The 19,054-nt window shown below is 38.8% G+C and overlaps 1 protein-coding gene across 2 annotated transcripts in view; it reads left to right on the top strand.

Annotated features, from left to right (window-relative positions):
* Positions 1 to 19,054, top strand: part of NT5DC1 (5'-nucleotidase domain containing 1) — a 135,755-nt gene that overhangs the window by 97,400 nt on the left and 19,301 nt on the right. For both annotated transcript variants that reach the window (XM_051614125.1, XM_051614124.1), the window contains exons 9-10: positions 17,610 to 17,728; positions 18,564 to 18,722. In XM_051614125.1, coding sequence (XP_051470085.1) covers positions 17,610 to 17,728; positions 18,564 to 18,722 — 278 coding nt within the window. The remainder of the gene's footprint in view (positions 1 to 17,609; positions 17,729 to 18,563; positions 18,723 to 19,054) is intronic.

Genomic DNA, 19,054 nt, shown 5'->3' with positions numbered 1-19,054 from the left:
CCAAAATTCATTTCTAAAATTCCATGCAATAGAGCTTTTAATACATTTGGGAGAGGGAGGTGGCTTTCTAGTTTCTATAATTTTTGTAAGGCTTTATTTCATATCAGAACTACAGAAAATTCAAAACTTAAGCTTTTAATTTCTATCTTCTTTTTGCCACAATAGATTTCAGGCAGAAGAATTTACCCAATGTACTTCAGACTCTCTATTCTCTGAGAGCATTCGATAAAATGTATCAGGGAGACAACGTTTCCTTATTTTGGCTTTGAAATAGGAAAAAACCTAGGGTTGGACATCTTAGTAAATATTTTCTTAAAGTACTGTTAGTGTAATTTCAGGAAAAGAAGCTCTAGTAAGCAAAATAAATCTTGTTCTGTGAAGAAATTTTTTGCAGAAAAAGAGCTGCAGTAACTATTTGTCAACCTGTCCATTTCTCCAGGACTGAGTTTCATCCATATTCTTCCATCTGTCAGTGGGTCTGAATTACTGTAAATTCTGAATAATACTGTATTCCCTTCTATTCCAAGGGAATTGTGTTAAAAATGGACTTAATGCACAAAATATGGACTGTATTCTTAATTTCAAACAGCCCAAGCATTTTGTTGTGTAATGCAAAGCTAAAATAGAAATGCTAAAGATAACCCTGATTTCCCTGAAAGCCTTCTGTAAGAGTGTATATACAGGGAATTCTTACTTGGTCCTAAAAAAGGCTTTTTATATCTTTTCTTTCCAGCTTAGGGATGCTTACTGTCTATTTTGGTCTGGGTGGGTTTTTTTTATAAATTGAAAAGGTGTTGCTGATTGTTCTATGTACAATGCATATTTAACAGTGAACGTGTATCTTCACATATATGTGTACATATATTTACAGACCAGAAGCAGTCCTATATATGGAGGGGCAGTGGATGCCATATCTCTGTGATATTGTGTGTGTTTGCCACATTGTGCTTTCCAAGATTGTGTGGGCTTTCCACCCAGAGAAAGAAACTCTTCCTCCTTCTGCTCCAGAGAATCTCAAGTTTTCCAAGCCCACTTTCAGTTGCACTTCCAGGCTGTTTGCCTTACCCCTACACTTAAATTTCTATCCAGCTGATGATGTGTCTGCTATGTGATGTAGCCTCCAGTTTAGGAAACTCTTTCACTCCTCCAGTTTTTGATGATTCTCTAGTAACTGCCCTTTTAACAGCTCACTGCAAAAAGTCATTCTTCTCTAGCCTTCCAAAAATACAGGAAAATGCTATGAACTGAAAAGACCAATTAGAAAATAAAGGGGACAAGATGTAAAATTACGTACGTCTAGGCTGAAGACTGTACTTTATTATTAGGGGCTGCAAGACTTCAGAAGAAGGAGGTGATGCCGTGTCTGCTATTTAAGTCTTCTTCTGCCATCATCTGCAAAATCTGGGCTTGACTTTTGCCTGAGATGGGATACAGAACTAGCTGATCCTATATAACTATTTTTATGCATTTATATATACTAAAACCTTTTATGCCTGAGGAGTGGGACCAGGAAGGGAGTGCCTTCATTTTGCTGGAAGCTAAATCTGTAAGCAGTATAACTTATTTTTCGATCATTCTATTTATACGAAACTTCTGTTTTTACCACCAGAAGAGTACCAAAATACTACCCAGGAAATTTTTAAGACTTTAGTGAGACTGTAGAATAACTATTGAAAATGTGAAAATTTTGAAACAGTTTATGTTGCACCATTACAAAGGAATGTACCATTTAAATAGTAATGTATTGTTCAAGCATTTGAAGACCATAAATGCTGTTTCTAGAAAATTATTATTAAATTTTCAACCAAAATACAGTAATATGTAGCTCACTTGCTGCCTCTACTATGAGGGCTACTTTTTTTTTCTTCTACATCATCCTGTGAGGCTAAAACTCAAGAATGCTTGTCTACTCTTTTTGTCTGTTTTCCAGTCATCTCTTCTTGCCAATCTTTTCTTGCTTTAGATCATCAGATCTTCATATTTAAATGTAGAGTCAAACTGATATTTAAAAATACTTTTAGATTTAGCCTTTACGTCATCACAGATAGGACAGCACAATTGTTGGTGTTTTCATGCAGAGACTTGATATTTGGTGGAGAGCTTACTCTCCCCCTGGTCTTTTGCTGCATCTGCAAATCCTTACCCAAATGTATGAGTTGTGGTCTGCAAAGGCTACAGGTTTGGTCTGTACCTAACACCTCCAGCCACAGGGTGTTGCTGGGATTAAATAGGATTTTTTCTTCCATCGTTTGACATGGTCCCTAGTACGTCCTTATCACTGAATACTGAAGCTCACATACCCAGTGCTCCCCCCATGGGCAGCAAAAGAGATAGGATGAAGGAAAAACCTTCTGACCTAGAGGCAGAGGTGCACAAGGGTATGTCTGTGAGACAAAGATGAATCAGAGAGGGACTGGGTAAGCCAGGTGATGGGAAGGGAGAGCACAGAAGGAGTCAGAGTAAGACCAGAGCAGCACAGGTAAACATGAAGAGGAGAGGGATTTCACTCTGATGGGGTTTTCTGAATTTTATGACTTTGCCATTGGGCCATTGTACACCCTCGTCCTTTGCAGAGTAGATTGCTGAAGTCACAGATAGACACAATACGTATTTCATTATTGATAGCAAAATGTTGTTATAAAGCTTCCTTTTTTTCTGATGGTTTTGAAAGTCCGTGTCTACCATATTTAATGATCATTGCCTCATAAAAAATAATTGTTTTTTACATTTTAGATCCACTGCAGAGGTAGCAAATTGGAAACTGAGGAAGTACATTTTTATTACTAATTGGCAGTGTATCATTTATAACCTTTTTGTAAAATGATAGAAAAGGCCACCTTGCTGCTTGCAGTGATGGTTTGTATGTCCATTTGAACAATGACATAGTTATGCTGGTGTGATTTCTGTAAGTTGCCACTCTGTACTAAGCAGGCTGTGTGGTAGCCAAAGAACAAGGAAGCCAAATTCCCCCTTACACTATATCCTTTTAGGCAATCTAAGCAGAGAGACTATACCTTTCTCCTGGCAAGAGGAATGGAGTGTTCTTGGTTTATTCTGTTTTTATTGGAATGGACTTCACTGGTATTTACTTCAGAAGTGTTGGGAGGCCAGATTCTCATTGCATCATGTGGACATATTCTCACTAATGACTGGTCTCACATTTTACAGCACATCAGAAGCTAGAGCTACCAGGACACAGGCTAATTCTATTAACATTTAGTCTGTTTTCCTAAATGTTAAGGCTTTTGCAATCACATGGCATGTGTGAGTAGGAATTTCTGCCCATCCACTCCTGCAAACCTCCATCAGTAATACAATTTCAACCACATTTGAGTGTGGCTGAGTTATTACAGCCTCTGGAGGCTGGCAATGAAAAAATGGGTCTGTTACTGCCAACTCAGAGAAAAGCCACAGCGTAAACTACTGGAGTATCCATCCAAGAGAGCCTGCCCACAAATGACCCAGCTACTGGAAGAGCATCCATAAGACTTTGCACCCTATTAGACATACAGTGAATCCGACTATGAAACACAGCTTCATAGGATGATAAGTCCCATTATTTCCACTGTTCATAAACAACTCCTTGTTTGTTGGAAAAAAAACACAAACACAAACAAACAAAAAAACCTTAGTCTTTGAAGTATGGCACTTCTTAGTTTCTGAGTATCAAGATGAATGCTGAACTATGGATGCATACTCCTGTGTCTATTCTTCTTTAAAATCAAAAACTAAAGTAAATGTGTCAGGTCAAGTTCTTTATATGTTTGCATAGTGTTCAAAGTACCTTAGAGGATAAAAGGAATAAGAAGTTATTCATCCAAAACTCAAAACAGTGAAAAACTGCAATGTGCTCCTGCATAAAGACAGCAGGGGTTGCTTCAGCTGATTACCTTTGATATTAAATACTACATTTGGCACAAAACTCTTAAGAATATTACAGAAAGCTAGTTCAAAGAAAGCTAAAGCTGCTGCTTTCAAAAGCACTGTATCAACAATATTCCTTTTGTTAAAACTGGAAAACATGTTTAGCATAATTTCCAAGTATTCCAAACCCAGAATTCTTTGTGTGTGGAATGTGCATTTGCATTTTCAAAAGGAGTTGCAGTAACTAACACTCCTGCAAAATCTAGTTATTGATTATATAATATTATATTCAAGGCCTGGGTAGAACTCAAGCCCTGCTTCTTTAAGGTATTGTGCAAGCACTTGATAAGTCAGTCTCTTGTCTTCAAGAAGCCCACAGGCAGACCTGATAAACAAATGGCAGAAAAATAAAAGCACTGACTCTCCTTTTAGAGCCAAAGAGATGACTGACTGAATGACTACCCATAATCATATCCCTTGCTAATCTGCATGTGTAACTAAGATTTCTAATGTCCTTATGCAGAAGCAGTGAAGAACTGTAAATTACATTTGCATAAGGACTCAATGAAATCTGAAAATTGACTGAAAATTCTCATAATGGGGAAATGAAGATAACATAATTGCATTTAATTCTTCTGGGTTTACTTTTTATGATTCAGTGATCTATCCTTTATAAGTTCAAGGAATTGGATGTATGAACTTGATGTGTTCTGTACCAAAATTATTAATATTATTCGATAATTATTCAATATTTTTTTTCAAATTATTGAAAGCAATAAGATAGAGTACTTGTTTGTTTTGAAAGACAGTTCCATACCCATGATTTATTAAAATTGGTTATTGGTAATCCGGTCATGTTTATGTTTTAGGAAGAAACTTTATTCATAGAGAAGCATGTCAATGCCTTCTTAATATAGCGAATTATCTGAAGTTTTCCAAGTCTGGGCACTTAAAAGTTGTTTACAAAATAACCTTTTTCTATGAAATAGGTTGCAAAATCTGTAAGTCATGATGATGCTTTAAATATGATTGCCAAAGAGGTGACATCAGGATTTAAAAGTAACAGTTGTTTCAACAACAACATTTAGTAACTATATAAACTGCAGTTAAAGTGAGTTATAGTTGCTGTATATAATTGCATGTAAACCACCTACAATATGTGACTGGAAGGTCATTAAAAGTCAAGATCTATAGAAAAACCTCAAATCTTACATTTGTGATCACCTTCTGGTGTTGCTATTTTATTTTATTTTATTTCAGGATAGTGGCAGAGAATGGAACTGTGATACAATCTGATTTGGATTGTACCTGAAGTACGGAAGAGATAAGGCATGAAAGCTCCCACATGTAGGAAGCCAAATTCATCCAAAAAATGCAGCTTGTTTTTATAGCAGAATGAGCTGCTAAGGGCCTGGCAAGCCCATCTTCTCTCTGTACTGAGTCCCCACAGAACCTGAATTGCGGTATCCTAGCCTATGTTTTCAAAACCAAAGCTAAAAGACCTAAATGACAAGTTTGTATTCCAGACAAAACTGTGTCCAGCAAACAGGCTTGTCTGGCTTAAAGGAACTCTTCTCCAACACATGAAAAGATAATTAAGAGGAGATCATTTTTTCCTCCATAGTGTCTGAGAAAAGACAGCCAAACACTATGCAAAATTTAGAAGCAAAGCAGTCAGCACTTCATATAGATCACATTCATAGCATGATAGTTCTCTGATAATATGTGATGCTGAAAAAGATTTGGGATTTACAGAAGATTTTGCACTGAATGTGAAGACCCAGTTCTGTGTGGAAGACAAATGCAAATGCACACCTTCCATACATGAGCAAGACTTGCAACATTAGCTCTTGTTGCAGCATTAGTAGGATCCATTTTGAAATAATTCCTTCAGTTCTAACGTTTATACTTTCATAGAAATAGTGAAAGCTGAAAAGGGTTGGCTAAGTAATTGTGTCTGAGGGACATGTAAGCTCTATTTATCAAAGAGAACGTACAGATGTAGTCTTGAAGATCACAAAGCTTGTGGCTCTTTTACATTGGATACATGGGAGCTCAGACTAGTATAACATAATACCTGAAGAATGTCTAGCAATTATTTATACCAGTACTTCAATATCCAGAATTCTAGATTAGAAGGTTTTTTAAATATTGCTTCTGGTTAAATGAAATATTTCTTTTCACCTTCAGTCTATTTCCCAGCACACATATGAGTGTCCACCCATCACTGGGGGGGAAGAGCTAAGTTGGAAATATCAAAAGACTGAAAGGAATACTAGGGAGACAAACCATGCAAAAGTCAGCAGCTGTTTGGCATTAAGAGATTGTATATTTCCTTTTGATCTGCTGTGTGCATTTTTAATGTAAGATGGTTAAACAGATATATTTTATTTTGTCCACGCAATAATAAAGGTCCCACTGGAAAGCTTATTAATGCATGCAGATCAGACTCTTCTGCTGTTTCTAAGTAGGATGTTATGGCCTTAGTAGCTTAGTTCAAAACCTGGCTTCACAGCAGCTCCTGTGCTTCCTATTGCAGAGCCTTTACATTAAGTTTCTGTATCTGGGGCTGAATCCCAGCCATGGTGCAGTCCTTGCCTCATTATAGGTCTCTAGTGCTAATTGACCCATGCCTTCCCGGCTTGGACTACTCTGTTGGAGAACCTTAGGTCATCTCAGATGTCTCTAGGTGCCAGTATATTAGCAACTTAATAGAACCAGGTTGCCTGCTAAGTAGAAAGCTGTGACAGGACGAGGGCCAATTGTTTTTAAACTGAAGGAGGGTAGATTTAAATTAGGTATTAGGAAGAAATTCTTCAGTGTGAGTTGGTGATACACTGGAACAGGTTGCCTAGGAGAGTTGTGGATTCCCCATCCCTGGAAGTGTTCAAGGCCAGGTTGGATGGGTCTTTAAGCAACCTGGTCTCTTGGGAGGTGTCACTGCCTGTGGCATAGGGGTTGGAACTAGATGATCTTTAAGGTCCCTTCCAACCCAAATCATTCTGTGATTTCTATTATTTTTATTCATAGAAAGTCACCTGATGTTTTTTGCTGTTCCAGAATTACAACTTGATTAGCTTGGAGAGGAAATTACTACTTTTCTGAATATTTGCAAGGAAGATTATATGATTCTACGATCTGTGCACGTCTACTCCTATGCCTACAGCAGCCAAGGTCTGGCTCTGTGGGATGGATCAATACAAGTTTGTAAACTTTACCATTCCACTGAGGTTTGGTGCAAACCTGTATGAATTAGACTGGTGGACATTTAGTTTAAGCTTCTCATTATAGTTCTTACACAGCTTTCAAAATCAACAAGGAATTTCTGGAAGAAAGAAAGATTAGCTACATCATGGGGAGACTTATCAGTGTGACTTTACAGAGAGAAAGCATTCTTGGCATTGATCTCATGTGTAAGCAATACATGATAGAAATTGGGGGATTTATTAATCTTTCTTCTCTGTTTAATTAGTTTCTTCTGTAGGAATAAAAAATAAGTTGATGATTTTACAGAGAACTTTTTAGAGTTACCTTGTGATTTTTAATTAATTTAGAAATTGAGATTGAGGCAGTTTGTTGTAGAGCAAAAAGAGTTGTGTATGGTACATTCCTGGCAGAACGAGGGCTGGCAGTCTCTGCAGAGAGCTTCCCTTCAGCATAGTTTCCATGAATCTGTATGTGCTGTTTTTCATTAAGGAGCTTTAGAGTCCTCTTGTGTGTTCTTCCAATATGTCAAGCTTTTGTTAAGGTTAGTCTGTAGAATTGATTTTTGCAGAAAGCACACGTTGATTTTTGTACTGCAGGCATCACATCTGCTATTGGAAGCAAGTAGTGAAAGGAGCTGTTTAGGAAGCCCTAGAAATGAGCTGAGAACAAAAGGAGGAATGACCAAAAGCTGGGCTGAGGTCTGGTTTGCTTTGGTATGACAGTGAATCTCTGCCTCCGTTTCCCAGTTTCTGAATACTAGGGCTTACCTAATGTTCATGAAGCAGCCGAGAGAACTGCAAAGCGGTGAGTGAGAGAAGAGCTGCAACAAATAGCAGGTGTGGATTTATTGCACATGGGTGAAATTTTGCATGGGTCTAACTAGTGCAGCAGCAGCTCTGCCTCTCCCATCCAATACAGGGAAACAAAAGATCAGAAAACACAAAGCTGGGCATTTCTTGCCTGGCAAGCAGTCACAGGACCCTGCATTGTTTAGATGAGTAGCAAGTACTCTGCAACTGATGGTCAGAAGGGAATTACTTCTTGCAAGCTGAAAGCTCAGGAAAAGGTAAAAGTGATGTACGATCTAATTCCCCATTTTCTTTGTTCTTCAATCTTTTTTATTCACACAGGACTCCAGATATCGTAAACTTCAGTATGGATGTTGCATGTTTTTGTAGGTAGAGTTAGCAACCCCAGGATTTTTTTGTCTTCATTAATAAACATGTTCATTCTAACCTGATTCTTATCTGCTGTGAAACCATGTTATGTATTATTACTGTCCACAGATCCCAGGTGTCTTTGTGATACTGCCAGACTAAGGCTGAGCCTTCCAAGATTATTTTTTCTGGAATAATAGTAGTGAGAGATTTTATCGGATAAATTCCTGCATTCAAAGATCTGGCTCGATGCTCTTGTTTCTGAGAAACAAGGTAAAGTGCATTTTCATATAGAAAACTAAGTGGTTTTGCAAACCACACAAAATGCACAGATAAGGAACTGGAAAAGTATTATAGGAAGTGTCAAGGGGATCATTTCTCTTGTTCAAAAAACTCATCACTACAAATTTTTCATGTCAGTCTTCCTATCAAAGAGTAACTAAACATATTTTACCAGAAGAGGAATAGTTTCCCTTTTTCCTTGCCATCTTCTCCCTGGTTACATTATTCTGAAATTTACAGTGACTGTTTCACACATAAAAACTTTTCCTCTTTGTTAGAACATTAATTTCCTAATGCTTTTCCTTTTTTCTTTTATTTCTTTTTTTTTTTTTTTAATTAAATATGAGGTTCTACTATATCTCATAGATCTAATAGGAACAAGGTTCTTTGTTATTTTTCATCCTGGTGTTCCCTGACAATCCTGGCCCCACAGCAGACCTTAAGAAACATGTGAAGGTTATTCTAAGCCTGTCACATTCTTTGTCTCTCCTTTGAATTAATTAATTATTGTGGTCCCCGGGGCCATGAAATTGTCCCCAGACCTCAAGACTGATCGAGTCATCTCCTCTCTGTCTTCTGTCACACACACATACCTTGTCCTTCCCTTGTTCCCTATCCACCATGGGTCAAAAGGCTCAACAGAGAGCTTGGCACACTCTGCATAGGCAGGAGCTGCTAAGTGGCAGAGAGGCACAAAACAATGGAAAGAAGATTAAATATTTCTTTGTTTCTCTGGCCCCCATTAGTTTTCCCACTGCCCTTCATCTCCACATTCATTGGCTGAGCAACATCGCAGTTGTTTGTTCTTTTATCTGGGGGTCTACATAAGTCCAGTTCTGCCTCCTGTATCTTCATCTCACTTTGTCCTCCTGAGCCACATAAATGACTGTTGTTGCCGCTGCGCATGAACCTTAATATATTTACATTCATTGGACTCCTGGCTTGTAGGAGATTTAACACTTCTATTTACATTGGAATTGCTTGGAGGCAAGTAGGAAATCTGGCTGAACTGATGATTCCCTGTCCTAAAAGCTAGCCTAATCCAGACCAAACCATGTGTGCAGCATCCTTCTCCCATGCAGCTGACCATGACACCCTAAACTCTAGTTGCACTGGGATGCTTTTTCCCTACTGCACCCTCAAGGACAAGCACCCTTCTCAAGGATGAGCACCCTTCCCAAGGAAATTGTTGGGCACAGCTCCCCCATGCATTTTGGGCAGGGCTCACGCTTGAGGAACTGGCTGTTGCTTGGCCATCCTGCTCTCCAGCTGGCCCATGCCTGCACTCCAGCACACCCTTGGTCCCTAGAGGTTTCCTGTTTTTTATTGTCCTCTTTCTCCTGTTTAGCTGCAACTTGTAGTGCCACCTAATTACTCACCAGTGCAACTCCAAGCAATTTTCTTTCTATAGCACTTTCTGGTAAAGAATTTAGGTGATGGACCCTGGTGTGCTCATTACTTGTGGCAGAGGTGCATTGCACAACCCCAGATTTTTTAAAGGTTAGGTGCATTTTTTCTATAAGGGACTGTAATAATATAAAATGCAGTAGAGAATATAGTAAAAGCAACTAAGAGTGCTCCTTATTGTGATGAAAGGTCAGGCCCCTGCACTCCCCAGGAAGACTCTTACTGCTGCTTACTGAGCTTGCCAGGCTTGGCAGCAGCACTGAGCTAAGGAAACTCTTGTTGGTTGGGGGGATGTTCTCCTATTTTAATTACTGATTCAGAGGGACACTCTGAGCAAAGTTTTAATAACCACTGTATCTGCAGCTTGTACAGTGATTGACAGGCAGAAGGCAGAGTGGATTCATTTATTTTTAATTCTCAAATTTCATTCTTTGCCTATGGAATTTTGCATCTTTGTTAAACGTTGATGTAAAACTGCCCCTTTCAGAGGCAGGCAGTGTTTGAAGAGCTGGAACTTCCAACAGAATCAATAAAATTAAAGTAGGGATTTGTTGTAGTGTAATAAGTTAGGAAAAAGGAGTGGAGCTTTCTTATAAATCATAACTCAACTTGGCTGTATAATTAGTAGTTTTCATTAAAAAGTTAATGAAAATGTCTGTTGTGTATTCCAGGCAAATGAGTATGTGCAATGACTATGCATGCTCATGTCTACTTTGTAATTATTATGCCCTTTGAAATAACATCTTTTAGGGAACTGAAGAAATAAAAAACAAAGGCTCATTGTAGCAGGGTCCATGTATTGCTTTATGGGCATACATTTGTTCAGGATCAGATTGTCTATTCTAGTTGACATATAAATTTTATAACTGAAGTGTTACAATGTAGGGTAAAAATTTTAGTCTTTCTGCAACTGAGGATTAAAGAACATTTGTTCTTTTCTTTCTTTTCTGTTCTTTTTTTAATGTCTAAAGCCAAAGTAAATGAATGGCAGGAAGTTTTTCCCTACCACACTGAAGTGTCAGTTTTCAGTGTGGAAGAAGAATATGGTCCAAGAGCAAATTCCAATGTGCCTTATTTCAGAAGCTATTGCTAGAGAGACTTAGAGGGTTAGGGTGAAATTAAAGATTACAGTATGCACAGTGCAAAGAAGATGCTTTGTGAGTCTCGATTTTATTTTAATTATGAAAATCAGTAGAGATGTTTTTCTGAAGTGACAGCTTATGTCAGAACTGACTGGTGGCCCTCATCTCATGTTCTGTGCTTTTCTCCATCTTCTGCTTCCATCCACTCTTCAGATTTTTGTATGGCAGTGAAGCACACCCTAGTAAGAAAGGTTATAGACAATATTCCTGAAAAAATTATGCCTTTTTTTTTTTTTTTTTCTCAATTACCACACCTCTCCTAGCTTACTTGAATTTAAAATGCTTTCTGGAAAAGCCTGTCTCTCTTCATTATTATATAGAGATATCTAGGATGACTGTGATATTAATATTGATATTGATTTGGGTTATGTCTGGATATTGGGAGCTCCTCATTTTTAAGGCTCTGTAGCCTTTTTAGGAAACTAACGAGATCCAGAATAAAACTGTTCTAGGGAGGGAATTTATTTCTTATCTTGCCATTTTGTACCTCTCCAAATTAAAAAAAAAAAAAAAAATTTACAAAATATTAAGATGAAGAAAGAAATTAAATTCTGTATTTATCTCTCTCTTACCCTTCCAAAATATACGTTTTCTGAATTATAAATACAATTAAACAAGATAATGGAAAAAGCTTAACTAGATTTGCACATGAACTACATTTAAAAATGAACTTGCATGTGAATCATTTTCCCAGAAAAATTATTTTCCTTTTCCAAGGAAAAAAAGCTTTTCTTCTATTTCATCATATCTATTTTTTAAATATAAACACTTTGTTCATTAGCCAAGCTGTTCCTGGGAAAGTATAAAATTAATGCTTTGACAGATTTGAAAAAAATTACTAAATCTGTAGTGAGCTGTTATTTTCAGTTCCTGTAACACAGTAATTAAAACTTCCCAAAGAAACTTACTTGCTGATTTCTATAAAGCAAGTACTGATTTTCTTACAAACAAGTAAAACTTCAGCAATGCATCTATATGGCCTGTTGTTTGGCATAGTTAATCATTAGCAATAAGGCAGATTTTAATAAAAACTAAAAAGGTTTAAGTAAAACTAAAAATTTAAAACCTGTTTGGGTTTTTTTTTCCTCTTCTCAAAGAAATCTTGGTTCTTATATGCCCAGGACCATTTGAAAGCATGCTAACCTGTACTTTGGACTTATCTTGCCTTCTAAATGAGCAAAAGAGCAGAAGTCCACCATGAGAAAAGGAAGCCTTGGTAATTGAATAATAGCACTTATTAAATTATTATGAAATAGTTTGATTTTTTCTTTTGTCAGCTTTATCTAGAGTCTTCTTTTGGAGTATTGCTGGTTCTCCATATGAATGAGCACATATATGTTTAGGTAGCTGGGCATAAGAAAGATGTAACACTACCTCTGTAAAATTAAAAATCATGTTCCAGTTCTCAAAAGTTAATTTCTGCTTAGATTAGTTTAAGCCACCCTAAAGAGAGCAGAATGATGCAAGGCCAGGGAGGGGAGCTGATCTTCAGGCTTTTTCCTATAAAAAACAAAGGTTGGACAGCCAAAAATGGAGACAGCCAAAGTCACTAGTTACTTGAGAAGCCTTAACCTTTTATTTAAGGACATGATGCTACAGGAATAATTTACCCCTTATCACTTCCCTGCAGTTGTCCAGTCAGACAGGAGACTGGCAAGCACTGGTGCTCATGTCAGGCAGATGGATTTCACAGCTGCTTCCACGGCACAAAAGTAATTCAGTGATGGTGAAACACAGTAATACCTGCATGAAGCCTGGAAGCAACCCAGCAAAGGTGGTTGGTCTATACATAGGAATTTGGGGTGTTACTCTCAAGAAAGGTGCCCATTTGGAGATGAAGTTTTACCTCCAGCAAGCTTGTAAGTACTTGCTTTCTTCATGGAGAGCTTGCCCGCAGGGAAACTACAGCTTATGTCATGCCATCTCATTATGTTTACAACTGGAAAAATCCACCAGAAGGATTTTATGCATGTCCCTTTGTCTCAGCTGTATAAAGATGGGCTTTCCTGTCCTGAGTCCCCTTCTGGAAAAGAGGGTTTGTATTTCTCAAGTGAGCCTGAGATGCCATCTAGAATCAGACAGCACTTGCAGGCTGGGCTGGAACATAACTTTTATAATAATGCCCTCAGGACCAGGACTGACATTATTGTAAATTGCAGAGAGGCATATATGGATGATAGTTGTGGATCATGAAATGTACTTGTTTTACAATAGCCCCCTGAGGCGGTAACCAGGGCTTCAGTGTGCTAAGCACATGTGCCCATCTGTGCTGCATAATGTGAGAGCCTGCAAGAGCTGCCCAGGGAGGGGAAAAGGCAGGAACAGGTACAGGCACAAGCAGCAACAGAGTCACTATATGGTTTTATTGTGCAGTTCAGAGGAACAAAAAATATTGGTAACCCTTATAGCAGTTCTATCTAGATTTTTATGGAAGAAAGTAATATGTCGTCAAGAGAAAGATAAGAAGGCAGAAGAATGGGCTGTTGAGGAGCTGTACACAAAACACCACAGTCACACCCAGCACGTCTTCAGTTGCTGTGGCCTCTGGGTACTTGGGAGTTCTTTCTTACCCCAGTCTCTGCCCAGTCAAGTAGGTGTGAGATGACACTGGTTCACAGCTCCTTGCCCAGTGGGAAACCAACACTCATCATAGGGCATCCTCCTGGAGGACCAGTGCAGAGTAGGGACCTCCAGTGAGCTGGTGAAAATTAACCTCCATGTAGATGAGTAACTGCTGGAGTGTAAATTCACCCTTACGTCCTAGCTTCTCTCTTAACTTCAGGCTTCCCAAATGAGAGCCCCATCCCATGGGCTGGGATTTAACAGTGTAAATGCCAGCCAGGTTAGGGATAGAGCTCCAGGTTCAGACCCTGGGCTGAACATCCTGTGTGGACACAACCTCAGCACTGCATGTCTTCAGGTTTCCATCTGGGTGAGTATCACCCATAAAAAGATGGCAAAACAGGCAGCAGTGTTTAGGTTTCCATCTGGGTGGATATCACCCATAAAGGGATAGCAAAGCAGACAGCAGTAAGCAAGTGTGTGCAGAGTCTTTCCCGAGGAGTGATTCTGTGCCAAAGTTAATTACCATCAGTTGTCATTTAAATGGGAATAAGCTTCACTGATTACTTTTTGCATAGTCATTCAAAATGAAACCAGATGTTCCTCAGCCAATGTTGTAAACCTGCAACTCATATTTAACAGCAGGCAAAAAAATTCTCAGAAGAAAGAGGACATTGAGTCTTCTAATAAACTGGTTTATTTGAAAAACCTTATCTGCTAATGGTGATGGGAGTACATTTCTGAATCAGGAAACATTTCCCAAGCCATTAGACACAGCAATATGCAAATTGCCATTCCAGCAATATTAATATTACCCCACCATGAGACAAGCTTTTGTTGTTGTTTTTTATAAAGGAACAGTAACTTCCCTTCAGCAAAATTGCTCTGAATCACTGTTGAGGTTTGGGTGAGTGTTTTAATAGAATGCTTTAATTATTTCAATTTTACTTGCTTACTACCTTTACATTCTTGTTGTGGCACGTTTTCAGTCAGGAATCCAGGTTGCAGTTAAATATTGGACTTCAGAAGGGAGCATGTCGTTCTATCTAAATCATCTGAGAAATTCTTTTTGATTATTCAGTCTGTTTGAAATTGTCAGGGCATCTCCTTTTCCTCCCATCTTATAAGACCTGAAGCATTAGCATCCCCGCCTATGTATGTGTTGCTTCCTGCCAAAGGAATATTTATAGCATTTCTGACCTTTCAGTGAACTTTTATGAATCAATAAAAGTGGAAGGAAGGTCGGAAGCCATTTTCCTCTTTTCTAAGTGTAGATGATGTTAAGTTTGGAAGATCTAAAAGATATTAGAAACTATCATCATCATATTTATGCAGCATTTTTGCAGGAAATTTGAAGATTTTTCCAGCCCTGTCATGTAGCTGCTATCTGAAGGATACAAGGCCAGAGCCAATGGTGTCATTAATGGGTTTTGAAGTTTTCTATATCAACTTTTAAGTGGCAGAACTACTGCAAGAAGCCTCAACAGCCAGAACTGAAGAATAATTGTCTTTATTATATTTTGCCACAAGGAAAGTGTATGTGGATTAGAAACCCCTCTCGTTAATGCTGCAAGTGAAATACCATTAATTTCCTCCCACTTCAGGTTACAGAAATAAAATTGACACAGCTGCCGCTAGAGGTGTGAGCATAGGCAGCCATATGAGATGGTTTGAGGCAAGATTTGCTAGTTCAGAGTTACTATCCCTGTAACCTACAACTCCAATATCATAAAGGACATTTCCTAATTCCTCACATTTCTAAAGCTCTTTCTAAACTCAAGGTGTTTGCATAATGGATTAGACATCTCCGTTCTCTTTGCTGCCTCCAAGCATAGAGAAGGAAACCAGGCTTTGAAATTTCCCTTCATTTCACTCCTTAAAAGCAAAGTTCCTAACTGAATTAAAACCTTTCCTTCACCAGAGCTGACACCTCTAAAAAGTGTTTCTTGTGCTCTCTTTTGCCTACCAAGAGAGCCTGGCTGACTAGATCATGTTGTAACTGTAAATTAGAAGCCTCAATTCCGGATGCATCAAGTAAAGTGTGATGAATTCTATTGCTAGGGGTGACAGTAATAGATCTCACAGAGTGAGAGATCTACCTTGTAATTAGAATGAATTTTTTCAGTCAGGACTGCCCCTCATGCCTTTCCATAGAGTTAACAAAGCAGGGTCTTGCTCTTTGCTGGAGCCATCTGGTGCTGCTATAACACATAGGGCTCCTGTTTTCAAATGCAATGTTGTTATTCTGAAAATCCCTCTCATAACTGCTCCATTTTTTTCTAGTATTTTCCTGATTGACTGAATGGAGAGACAATGATATCTATACAAACCTTCACAAATTTCAAGAAATGTTTGATAGCAGCTCAGAATTGTTTTCCTGTTTCTTTTTCTATGTCCATATAATTTCAAGGTTGTGTCTGCTTGTTCAGCCAGCCGTACAAATATGTCTAAAAATACAGGGCAAATAAAATAAATTTGCTGAAGTTTGACAGCTTCTGTTTGATCAAAAGTTGTTTGGTCAAAAGTGTTTTAAAAGTCAGGAAATTATACTATCATGCTTATTATTATCATTAGTTTTCTGAAAAAGAACAAAGGAAAACACATTTCCACACAAATTCTACATGAATTGTTACTGTCAGCTTTGAGTTTCCTTGGTTTTTTTCCTAGTTTATAAAACACTCTTAATATAGAACTGCTTTGTCTGAGATTAAATCCTATGCTTATTCAAATTCTTAAATTCAATTATTAAACAATTATTTAATGCCTCCCTCAATATACCTGTTTTCCTCTTTCTGCTTCTTTTTCTGTTTCTTTTGAGGACCAATGTACTGCACCATGTACATCTTCAGTGTTCTCAAATATAAAGCTGTCTTGTCAGTTCATTGTTCTCCAAAATTTGCATTCCAGCTTTCAGCATTCTCTAATCAAATGAAGTTTGTTCTGTCTTAGTCTCCTTCCTCACACATTTTAAGTACTTTGAAAAATTCTATACAGTGGGAGAAAAACTGAAGTCCTGCTGTTACACCTAAGTCATATCAAAGTACTGTATTGGCTTCTAACCCTCTAGAATGAAAAACAAGACACATTTGATTGAGACTGAATAACAAAATCACCCTTTGTCTGACCACTTCAATACACAGAAGACATTAATATTAATATTTCTGTTGAAATTCTAGTTTATCGGTTCACTAAAGCTAGTATTTTGGCTCCAGTGAGAAGCTAAAAAGGGTTCATCTGGCAACAGTACATGGATTTGAATGAACAATAAGGTTACATGGATGCCAGGAGAGATCCAGCTGCTGTGGAATTAGCTAGAAATGAAGCCTATGGCACAGTGGGGTGATGAGTGGAAAGTTGCAGCTTCTGCTGATTTTTCCAGTTCACTGACAGCTGCCAGTGTGGATATATGCCAGTGTGGATTACACCACAAGCAGCAATATTGTCCACTCATCATTTCTTCGAAACTGGATGATAACTGGAACTGCTCGTTTATGCTGATCTAAGGCTGGCAAATGCCCATAAGAGCTATCTCAGTTTGTTTTCTTGTCTTTTGTCAGTGTTTAAAAGCAGTAGATAGTTTGTCTGTGGGGAGAGGTACATGCTGTCTCTTACTGTCTGTCCTATCTCATGGTTTCGCCTTAGATCTGAAGCAGCTGCTCTGTCTGTTTGGTCCATGTGGCTTCCTGCCTTCACTGCTGCAGTGTTTTGGAGGCAAAGCCTGTGGCTTTGATTCCTCAGCTCCTCTGTAGCCCTTGTAGATGAGGCCCAGCTGCTTCTTTTCTCACAAATGTGTGTCTCCCACGAGCTAACAAACACCTTGACTTGAACCCACAGTCACTATTAGGACTTGAGCCAGACACTGGAACTAGTTAAATGTCAAAACAGACCATCCTCTTCAAGCTGTGCACAGGCAGCTTCTCTCACACCTCATGAATACAGGAGCATGGGCTGCGATCACTAACAACAGGTGATTGCTTGGTGATTTCAGAGAATGACGAGGAGCAGGAGGCTCTGCTATCACTGGACAAGCCCGGGTGGTATTCCCAAGGTAATGCTATCCAGCTTTATGAACTACTGAAGAAGATGACTGGCAAGTTAGATCCCAAGGTATGTTATAAGTGAGAGTAAAACTTTCTGAAAATACCGTTTCAGTCTGAAGTTCACCAGACAAGCTTTTGTTAACAGTTATTCATGTGATTGGTCACAAATTTTTGTTCTGGTTGTGACTGCTGTTGTCTAAGAGCTGGAAGCAGCATGTTAGTCTTCTTACTGGTACAATATGTAAACTTTCTAGATGTCTTGTTCTTTGTGCATAGCCATGCATTTCAGCTCCTTTGGGGAGAATCAGATTGTAATCAGGAAATAACCTCCCTGAGGAAACAGATCGAATCGATTAAAAGGTAGCATCAGTGAATACAAGGATTATGTTATCTTAATTACAGGTCTGGATGGGTGACAATGCCACTGAAGACAGGGGGACCACATTTTCCCTAAGGTGTAAACTAACCTTCGGCACACAAGAGTTCCAAGTCTCCAAGATATCTTCCATCTTCTCCCCTGTTTCCAAAGCTGTCCCAGATTAATTCTGGTTGTTTAGTGTGTTTTCTTTGTAGTATTTTCCACTGTTTCCTCACAGGCTATTTCTGTCAGTCAGAAATCTTGGCTGTGTCCCCTGTGCTGGTCGCAGCTGGATATTCTTGTCCAATGCCCCTGGAGGGTGAGAGGAAGAGGGTGTGCTGGACCAGCCTTTTCCTTACAGAGCTGGTTGAAGAGAAAACCCCAAACTGTGACATTAATAAGATCTGTGTGTGTCATGGTGAACTGTAAACATGGAGGAATTTTTATTAGGTTGTTTTAAAGCTCTTTTTCTCTCTCTGTGAAATAGTGTTTCTGGTGTTTTCCTCATATGCAAGGAACTTTTAATTTGCTGCTTCCTTCGTAGGTTGTTTATTTTGGTGACAGCATGCACTCAGATATTTTCCCAGCACGTCACTATAGCAACTGGGAAACCGTCTTCATCTTAGAGGAGCTTCTAGGAGATGAAGTTACAGTGCCTGCAGAGACTGAAGCTGAGCCCTTGGAGAAGAAAGGAAAATATGAGGTAAGGGTTCCTTGCAGATGTTTCCTGGAACAGAAGAAAGTAAGTTACAAAAAAGTCTCTTGTCACCTGTGCTGAGAATGAGCCTGCTGACCTTACCAGGTTGCTGGCAGCATCTGCATCCCTTGCAGACGTACCCTCCTGGCTGCACTGGGAGATGCCGTCGTGTCCCAGCTCAGCACTGCTTGGGTGACACACAGTCTCTACCCGGAGCTAAATCACAGACCTCAGAAAAAGAGCTGTACGTGCAGTCCCTTAACCAAAAACTACAATCTTCTTTTCAGTAACAAGAACCTGCCCTGTGTCCTACAAGGAGAAATTCCATGGCCACTTAT

This window comes from Apus apus, chromosome 3 (genome assembly GCF_020740795.1).
Source record: "Apus apus isolate bApuApu2 chromosome 3, bApuApu2.pri.cur, whole genome shotgun sequence".
NCBI lineage: Eukaryota > Metazoa > Chordata > Aves > Apodiformes > Apodidae > Apus > Apus apus.
Note: the sequence above shows the minus strand (reverse complement) of the source record. Positions and strands in the feature narration are given on the sequence as shown.